At 49.1% G+C, this 9,975-nt stretch overlaps 1 protein-coding gene across 5 annotated transcripts in view; it reads right to left on the bottom strand.

The window, feature by feature from the left end:
* Positions 1-517: 517 nt before the first annotated feature.
* Positions 518-9,975, bottom strand: part of Il1rl1 (interleukin 1 receptor like 1) — an 85,306-nt gene continuing 75,848 nt past the window's right edge. For all 5 annotated transcript variants that reach the window (XM_023717534.1, XM_023717535.1, XM_012515168.2 and 2 more), the window contains exons 9-11: positions 5,757-5,903; positions 3,942-4,109; positions 518-1,206 (exon numbers count right to left, since the gene is read on the bottom strand). In XM_023717534.1, the coding sequence (XP_023573302.1) occupies positions 764-1,206; positions 3,942-4,109; positions 5,757-5,903 (758 nt within the window). In that variant the 3' untranslated portion in view covers positions 518-763. The remainder of the gene's footprint in view (positions 1,207-3,941; positions 4,110-5,756; positions 5,904-9,975) is intronic.

Genomic DNA, 9,975 nt, shown 5'->3' with positions numbered 1-9,975 from the left:
TAGCTACGGATACACCAGGCAGCGCTCTGGTGAAAGGATTTCGGGCAGGATTCTAGAAGACACTCAACAATAAAGAGCTCAAGGTCACATCTGGGTTGCTCAGCTTTCTCCAGCTGGTAAAATATGAACTCCTTTAATTTATTTCAGGGTTCAGCTAGGGCAGGCAGGATCTTATTACCTGCTCGCAAACTCTGTGGCAACACCTACATTCCCTTGAGTCCATGGGTTCTCCAACCAGAGTGAGGATGTGAACAAGGACACCTGGCCCCAGGGACCAGGGTTTAAGTGGCCTCTTGGCCATGGGTACCCTGACAGGCTCCTGTGGCCCTGAATGGGGCGCTGTCCTACAGGGACTGGCCAGAGGATCCCTGGCTGCAAATGAACTTCATTCTGTCAATGCATTTTGAGAAAAAAAAAATGCTAGTGATTTCATAGAAATATTGCAATACACAAAGCAATCTCAAACTTTTCAAAAAATGTTTTAATTGAGAGGTATAAGATATACGTTACACTCATGGCAGAATTATTTATGATAACATTTTCAGTTCCATCCAAAGTAACGCAAGTATGAAGTGGAACATTGTCAATATTTTAAAATGTTAAAAAACAATTCAATGACACACCAACAATTTTTATTATGATTTTAGGTAAAAAATGTATAACTCATTTTTCTGTTGTTGGCACAAAATATCTGACCTATAAAATTTGCAAGAGAAAAGGCTTCTTGTGGTTAATGGGTGCAGATGTCACAGTAAATCCACAGTCAACTGGCTGCATTTGTGCTAGGCCTATGACAAGGGACAAAGGTCAGAGTAGAAGGGCACAGCTGCTCCTGCGTCCTGAGGCCTCGCCGGCAGCCTCTCTGGGGGCATCTGCTGGGCACTGGCATTTGGTACCTCACATGTTTCCAGAACTTGGAGTTCAGGGCCCGCTTGCTGGCCGTGTGATCCTCCCTCCACTTGATGGTGCCCTGCACTTGCACCAGGTGGCTGAGCGCCTCTTGGAGCCCCTCCGCCTGCAGCCCGCTGGCCTTGCCCTCCGCCTCCATCTCGATCAGGATCACCTTGGAGTCACTCTGGATGAGGGCGCAGTGCAGAGCCACCTCCTGCTCATAGGCGAACTCCTTGCCGTGGGGCACGTGGGGGGCCAGGATGATCAGGTGCCGCCTACTCTTTCGGATGCTGGCTTCCACCGCAGTGGCGGCATCTGTCATGTGAGAAAGGGACTGAGATTTTGTATCGTTGCTTTTTTAAGGCTAATGCTTGGGTCATAAGTGTCCTGAACAGTTAAAGCATTGTCTTGCTATAAACTGGCATGAGATTTGGCTATCAATCAAGTCACCTACTCGGAAAGTATAGACGAACCTGGGCAGAGAGCCCACCGCATTCTCCTCATCCGTTTCCTCACGAGCCATCAGCCCCAGTGCCCTCTTCATTCCCAGGTAGACCAATCCTAAAACCACCTTCAGCTGGATGAGGACATGGCCATCTACCCTAGAATTTCCCGGGTGACTTTGTATGCAGGATCACTGGAATTTCCTTAGACTATTCTCATTTTAGTATTTACATCTGCTTTTGTGCTTCAAGGGAGCTCCACATTTGAATGCTCTGATAGGTTGCGGCCCAAGTATGAATTATTGCTGAACTGTTATGGTGGTCATCTAATATGGCTGAAGCTCTTAAAACAGCTTATCTTCCCAGAGACCACCTCCCCCTTCTTCTCCGACCCAGCCCCGGTTGCAATTTCCTTTCTCCTTTCCCACCGCCACAGGAAAGACTGCAATCAGCTCCTCAGCTATTTCTAAACATCCCCTCAAACTCCACCCCTAACAAAAGCCTCAGCTTTCTTTCTCTCAAGCCAGAAGGTCTATCTGCCCCTCTGCCCTGGATACCCTCTGCACCTTTGGAGTTAATAAAGGCTTCTTTTATCTTTCCTATCTTTTTACTGCACTCCTGAAAAAACCTATCACTCTCAGATAGATTACAAACTCAGGAAGCCTGCCCTGACCCCTGAACTGGCCATGGGCTGCAGGGAGGTCCTGGATCTACCTCACAACCAAGCAATCTCTGCTATAGGTGCTAGTTTGATCCAGGCTGCAGAAAGCCTGAGGAAGGTCAGCCCTCCACCGGTCTTAATGGAGCACTGACACCTCCATGATTCTGTCAGCTCTAGGCAGCCTTAGAAAACCATGTGTAAAGCCCTGTCCTCACTGTGGCAGGGGAAGTGAGTCAAAAAAGCACAGCTACAACCAAAAGACTCAAGAACGTCCCGAAGTGGCTGCTAAAGGCTGCAAATACTTGTGGTCTGAGATGAGAAAACGAATGTGAGAAGGGATGGACAGAGACTGCTGGTTGGGATCCTGCACTCTGGATGGAGGTCATGGGTATAGCATGGATTTCAGGGGTGGATGGAAGATGGTCACTGTGGGAAGAGCCTGGCTGTAGGGCCAGCCTAGATCTTTCTCCTAGGGGACAGCAAACCTTCATGGTGGTGTTCTGTTGGGTTTTACTCTACCTGGGTGGAGGCCAGGTGAGGTGAGAAGACCTGAAGTGATCAGATCAGAAGCCTGCTGTAAGGAGGGAGCAAAGAACAAAGAATAGAGCCTAAGGAAACCTCGCTGGACATAGGGTAACCAGGTCCTGGAGGTGCCCTGTCTGTTCTTTGTTCCTTTAGCTGGGACACTAACTAGTGTTGTATGAATTGAGAGTTTGGCGAGCTTCACTTAGAGTGGGACTAAGCTCCGAGACCTCTTTAGCAGTGCTAATCCAGGCTCCTCCTTTGCTTTGGCTCTGACTGATTCCATACAACAGGACCAGCACTGAGGGCAAGGCACAGGAAACCAGCCAAGGGAGTGAGTGTTGCCCAGGGAGAGTGGCACACGTTCATGGACAGAGAGGACCTGGGCACCCAGGCTGGCTGGGGAGTGAGGCTTGAAATTAGCTTGTTGGGCTGAGAAAGAAGGTATGAAGAGCTGTGGCCAGCTGTGACACACAGTGTGACCTCACAGAGAGCCGGGGACCTTCCAGGACCTGAGCACATCTGTGACCTGGAGCACTCTCTGTGTAGGTGATCACTGGGGACACAGGAAAGCCAAGAGAGCCCCTGCAAAGACCTACATCCTGGTGAGCTGTCCATGTGCAGGTCTTCAGAGCGCTTACCAGGCTGTTAACCCTACCTGTGTGTTAACCCTACTACATGTGTGCCTTTCAGGATTTAGGAACTTAACCCCTCCCCTCGGTCAGAATGTCAGCTCGGAATGCTACACAAAACCTTGCCAGGCATCTGTGGATGACATCCTGGCCTCTTTCACATCCCAACTCTTTCTTGATCTTTGAGAAATTAGAGAAGCACTTATAGGGTGACTTAAAAGGTACTTGACACAAATAATGGAGGCAAGAGAAAAATAACTATTGAGGTTGTGGTAAAACTTTCAGGAGTATAAAGCTGCTTAAAGATATTAAGAGACAGAAGTCACAGCTTTACTTACTCAGGTGAGAACATGTTAATAAAAATTTGCCAATACAAAGAAAAATGAAGGCTCCCCACGGGTCCTCTGAACTCTACATTTTTTTAGCTAGTACCTACGAATATCAGAACCAGTTCTCTGCATTTTCAATCCTCTTTCAAATCTGAGGAGCCTGAAGAGTGGGGTCATCCTAGTGGGGACAGGGCAAATAAAACAGGGGCAATGTCAGCCAATTCCACAAGGCTAAGGACTCCTAAAGCTCACACCCACTCCGGGCCTGTGACATTCCTGTAAAGGACAAGGACAGGGATGAGCAGAACAAAGGCGAAGCACCTCTTGTGGCAGGATTTCAAAGCTCTGGTGTTGAGTTTTGATGAGTGAACACAATTCCTTTTCCACTGCAGGAATAAGACCATTTAGCCTTAGCCTTTCACTAGGTGGGATTTCTGCCCCTGATGTGTGCAGGCAGCTTTACCTTCTCCAGGCAGCAGATCTCGCCCATAAATGCATAAGTTGTATCCATACATGTTTTCAAGAACATCGGGCAGAATCTGGTGAACAAAGTACTCCACAGAGCTGGGCCCCTCGGAACCTCTTGCACGGTCTCTCGGGTATACAACGTATGCGTCATAGAGCTTTCCATCTGGAGACGAAAACATGGACAATTTCAGTATTTGGTTCTGAACATTCTCTTGAATCCTAGCAGCCTTCCCTTACCAGGTGGTGTGGTTGTTGATGAATGTACCTCATCCCCACAAATATTCTAGAACCAGACTAGGATGACCATCCACCACCCCACAGTGTGACCCAGAAATGGCAGTCCTGGTCCCAAAGCCTTCTGCTCTTGCGCTGTCTCAGACTGATGACAGCAGACACACCAGAGCCTTGCAGGATACAGTAAGCCATGTGGTCAGGCCTGATTGTGAGTCCATCAATGAGCAAGCACAGCAATGGACAGGGTCCTGGTCCTGTGCCTGGGGGGCCTCAACCCCATCCTCACTTTCCGCAGACAGTTGACCCCGCTGACCTTCAGTGGGTGTGTTCTGCAATGCGGACTAGTTGCCTGAAACCACAGACAGCACCAGTCCCTGCACAGTGTGTGCCCTGTCTTGCCCTGTCTATAGACACCTACAATAACATGAAGCATGGGGTAGGCACAGAGAGTGAGATCTCAGAGTTAGAGCTGACTGGACTTTATGGACAGCCCCTCCTGGCCTTCCTTGAGGCCCAGGAAGTTTATACTAATAATCCCATGGAAAAGTTACTGGAATCCCATCAAGTTAATTCCAGTCTACCACTCACACTGCAACCCACGGCATAAAGACACAATAATAATTTACATTAAAATAGGAAAGCCGTAACAGCAGACTGCAATAGTTACCAGCATCACTGCTCTTAAACCTGGGGACCCCTAGTGGGGGAAGTAAGGATTACTTGAACAGGGCACTGGGACAGCACAAGTGCCCAGCATGCAACCCAGACTTCTACTGATGCACAGGCAGGTGGCGTGGACAGCGTGGATACCAGGCAGAGGGGTGGCTTGACTCACAGGTGGGGCAGAGTGTGGCCTCATGAGCTGTCATCATGCTACCCAGAAGAGAGTGTGATTTTAAGTTACTTTATTATTTCTGGAATTTTCCAGGTTATGACTTTGAATCTTAGTAGGCCTCAGATAGCTGAAACCCCAGGAAGGGAAGCCAGAGATAAGGCGCAGACTAGTGCAGTTCCCTGAAAGAAGGAAATGCTACCGGCTACTGGTGACAGAGGAGGAGGGTCGCCGGAGGCCTCCAGATTCCCCAGAACTCAAACACTTAGCTACAGATTACATGTGCCACATACAAAAGTCAACCCGTGTTTGCTTCTAAATGAAAGTCTAGTGTCACCCTCGGTGGACAGAGCCATTTTCCTTTCTGTGTGTACTCACTGAGTGGGGGCCCTGATGCTCCTGTCTCGCCTGCACATAGCTGGAAAACAGGAGCAGTTTTGTGACTTTCCAAGCTTTAGAAGCATACATTTCCCCAAATATGGAAACTGTCTGGGCTTGGGAAAGATCCTCTGGGGAGGTGATGGTAACACCAGTCCTAATGGGCAGGAGGGTCAAGCCGCAGGGATGAGGCGCAGAACCTCAGGGACAGACAGAGCCAAGTGGATGACAGTCTCTGAGGAGACTCAAAAATATTCACTGCAAGCCAGACAGCAAGGAAAGTGGAAAACAGGTCCAGCAGCATGACTACAATAAGCTAGTAACCAATAGTCATTTTTGAGGAAATCCTGGAAATCTGCCACTTACCATTCAGTGTTTTGTAAGATGTGGTTATATCTCTCCAGAGTAGACTAAGATCAATCCAGAACACTTTCAGGATTATCACCACAACATTGATTAGCATCAGCAGGACACTACACCCTGCAGCTATGTAGTAGAGGCTCCAATGATCAACTGCCAAAAGATGATGGCAAGGAGAGAAAGGATCAGTAGTGTTATCGAGATAACATGAAATGGATAAATGTAGGGAGGCCGGCCTCCACTGGAAGTTTCAGAGATTCACACTGAAGAGTTGCACCTGGGATCTTTATAGCTCCTTTAACAATGAATAAATGGATACTTCTAGACCCCCTACCCTAGGCAAGGCAGAAGTCTAGGTATCACAGCACATTCTCAAGGGTAAAGAGAGAGGCACATGCACACCTAACTACTTGGAGGCAATGCCATGGTTTTAACTGGTAGAGACATTTAGGAGAACTCCCACCATGTTTGCCTGGGAAAGGAGGTCCCAACAAGGACCAGGCAGATAAGGAAATGCACTTGGCCAGAGAGGATGCTGTGAGCAGAAGCTGGACTGGCTACTGTGACTGCTAGGGAAACTGAGTGTCCTATTCAGGGAAATGGTAAAAAATAAGATTACTACATGGGTCAGGGCTAGATCTGACTGCTGGACTTTATAAAGAGCCCCTCTTTATATAACCCTCTATAAAGAGCCCCTCTCAGTCTTTCTCAAGGTTCAGGAAGTTGATATTTATAATCCCATGGAAAAATTACAGGAATCCCATCAAGGTAATTCCAATCTCCCACTCACACTGCAAATTGTAGCATAAATAAAGACAAAATAATATATCCAACATGGTGGATATTGAGAGGTTCTGGAGACCAGCTAGGATGATGGTTAACCAGGACAAAGGCCTTGACCCAGGACTACTGTGGGTTTTCGTAGTTCGTGAAGAAGGGAGCGGCTTGAGGATGAGTGACTGTGAGAGTGGTGGGAAGGAGGTGGGTGCTGTGAGGTGGGTGGGTAGGAGGCCTGACATCACCTCTGCCAGGTGCAGAAAGAGCAACCTGCATAGCACAACCAAGGTAGTATCTAATGTTTGGGGTCTGTCCTTCAGCTCTGGTGTATAATTTTCTATGCCCTGGGAAGTCATAGCCCCTTATCCTGAGGCTAGATTCCAGCCAACAGCTTGGAAGAGGGCTCTCCAACCCCCCTCAACCAAGCTCACAGAGAGCTGGGGAAACACTGCCCTGTCACCCTGCTTCAAAGACTGCACATGAGCACCTCAGGTGGACCGACATACACCGATCAAGGACGACTGGAGGGGTAAGGAAAAGTCCTAGCCGGCTCCGTACATGCCAGTACATGGCAATAGGGCCAGGCTCAGCCATAATGGAGACAGCTGCTGCTCCTCCCGGGAGAGGCACCCAGGTGGCCCTCCACAGGACTTAAGCTCCCTGCTGAGCTTTTGCTCTGCCATGTTTCTCTACAGTCACAGGAGCAACAGGGGAGTATGAGTGTGACCACTAACAGTGACATGAAGCTGATGACAGAGCAAGGTTAGTTTCTGTGGACAGAGACTGCAGGCACAAAACGGGGTGCCTTATTTGGAGTGCAAGGTGAGGAGGACTTGGAGTCACGTGATCATGCACGGGACGGCCGAGCCAGGTGCTTGCTGGGAGACTAGGAAGGATGAACTGGCAGGTTCTGGGAATCCCTGCGGTGGAGTCGGTGCTGGATGCAGAAACGAGAGCCGGCGGGTCTCTGGGCGGTCACTCACTGGGTTCCTGGCCTCCACCGCACCCTTTCTCCCCAAAGCTGCACCTGGTGCGGCCGTCACTGAAGGCTTCTGCACACTCCCAGCCTCAGCAACTGTGCGTGCAACACCATTTCCAACCCAAATAGATCAGCAGAAGTCACTTCTGAAGAGCCATGATACCACATAGACTCTTGGCTGTTTTAAGCTTCCTTCGCTTACACTGGTTGCCTGTCTTACCTTAGCAAAGGTCCTGCTTACAGATAAACACAAGGAGAACCCCAAATGAGATTTGGCACTGTGGCTCTTTCTCCGTTTAGTCTTAACTTCTATGTGTGGGGCCCCAGGTGTGACAATGAAAACCACTGGACAGTGTCCACGAATTCTTCCGCCACTCCCAGTGGTCCGTCTGCCGCGTGAGTACCCAGCATTACGAAGCCAAGAATGGCCAAGATGAAGTGATCTGAGGTTGGGGGGAAAGAACTAAAAATTGGCAGGAAGCTCACTGTTTCAGGGATATATCGCCTAGCCCACTTCAAATGCCCGTGTGGATCCCAGCCTGGGTGCAGGCAGGCTAGAGGAGTGTACCTCACGGCAGGTTATGTCCAGATGGCTGGACGCTTCCACAGGACAAAGAGGTTGAAGACAATGAAAAGCCTGAAGTTCAGTATTTGCCTAAATATGAATGATTTCATAAGTGTTTGGTGTGATTGGTAGTGCCACGCCAAGCAATCCCTGTCAATGTTTATAGAATGAGAGGCGGTGTGTGAATCCTGACTCTACCCACGTCCACAGCGAGCCACTCACTGATCTTTACCTTCCTCTTCCTCTCTACAGAATTAGAGACAGGAACCATCTCTCACTTTTGGGGCATCAAGAAAGCAATTGAGACATTTAAATGGAAAATAACTAAGGTCGGGGACATAGAAAATAATAACTAAGGTCGGGGACATAGAAAATAAATGTACGTGAATCCTATTATGATTATGAGCTTCATTTGTTTAATAGCATTTAACCACTGGGGGACAAGCTTTTTGAGTTTTTCTTATTTAAATTCAAGAAATTTCTGTCATTTCAGAAATAAAAGAATTCACTATGACAATTCGAGAGCAGCATAGATGGTTTTGTTTAATGCATACAGTGGCCAAAACAGTGTACCTGTATCAACTGCAGGAAAAAGAGCTGAAACACAAATAAGCCAGAGAGTACAAAAATCACACATACACGAATGAACACAATGGCAATACACAGGTGACAAGAGATCATTCGTAAATGACAACACAAGAAGGTACAGGGAGGGAGGAATGAGCCGCAGGAGGGGTGCATAGGAGGTGCGTGGCTTTCGCTTCCCATGAGATCCAGAGCGCCCACACACACCCCTGGCTCCCTGGTGTGGTCCATGGTCACCATGGTGACATGGCTGTCATCAGCCAAAGTCGAGTGTCCTTCTGAACAGATGACAGAATCGCCCATGTGAGTCATGTTTAATAACATGACTCCCTGTTTAATAAGGCTTCGCACATTAGGGGGTACTCTGATCTGTGTCTAGTTGCCCCCCAAAGCCTCATGTAATTATGGGATGGGGACTTCTAGAGTTGGTGATTAATTCACGATTCACGGCTGGGATTCTGGGTCTGAATACTGCTGGGATCATGGGTGCGAGTGCTGCACCCGGCCTGCGGCTGTTAGCCTGAATGCACCTGAGGGGAGACAGCTTGCTCTCTGCAGCCGCTGTTGCTGCTCCTCCTCCCTGTGCTCACTGCTCTCTGCCGCCACCCAGATAGGTTGCTCTCTGCCATGTGCTGGCCACTGTGCCTTGAAGCCAGCCAAGGATGGACTGAAACTTCCAGTAACTGTAAGCTAAATAAACCTTTCCTTCCTTTGAGTGTCAGGTATTTGTCCCAGCAATGAGAGAAGAGTGAGACAGGGGCAACATCAGAATTAAAACATGAAAAATCCCAAGGCAAGACTCACCTCAGATAGAGATCTACCATGACCACATCAAATAAACCACCTTCCTCGACTCCAGTTCTCAGAGCTCCTGTCTATCTGTCTATCTGTCTGTCAGATGCCCCTGGGCCATACCCACACATGGGTAGGAGCTCAGAGCCCAGCTCTCTTCTTGGCTACTCAACAAATCCTAGGTAACTTCCATATTACTATGCCACCCCATGGAGTGATGGGTGTAAAACACCACCTTTCTCCCCACCCTTTCATTTAGGGCCAAACACCTCGTGGAGCAAACAGTAAGAGGCGGGAGGTCAGGGGTCCCCAGAGGAGGCCTGCAGAGCCGCTGTCCAGTGGTGCAGCTGGGGAGGGCGACAGTGAAAGCACACACGCTCAGGCGGCCCTCCTCCTGGTGGCGTCCTCTGCCAACAACGCGTCTTTGCTTGGTTCCCTGCAGCGGGAGGGGTGGCAAGGAAGCGGCTGCAGGGTGAAGAAGAGTCTGAGAAGCAGAAGGAAGAGGAGGAGGGAGCAGACGCTCCAGA

This window comes from Octodon degus, unplaced genomic scaffold (genome assembly GCF_000260255.1).
Source record: "Octodon degus isolate 3935 unplaced genomic scaffold, OctDeg1.0 scaffold00052, whole genome shotgun sequence".
NCBI lineage: Eukaryota > Metazoa > Chordata > Mammalia > Rodentia > Octodontidae > Octodon > Octodon degus.
Note: the sequence above shows the minus strand (reverse complement) of the source record. Positions and strands in the feature narration are given on the sequence as shown.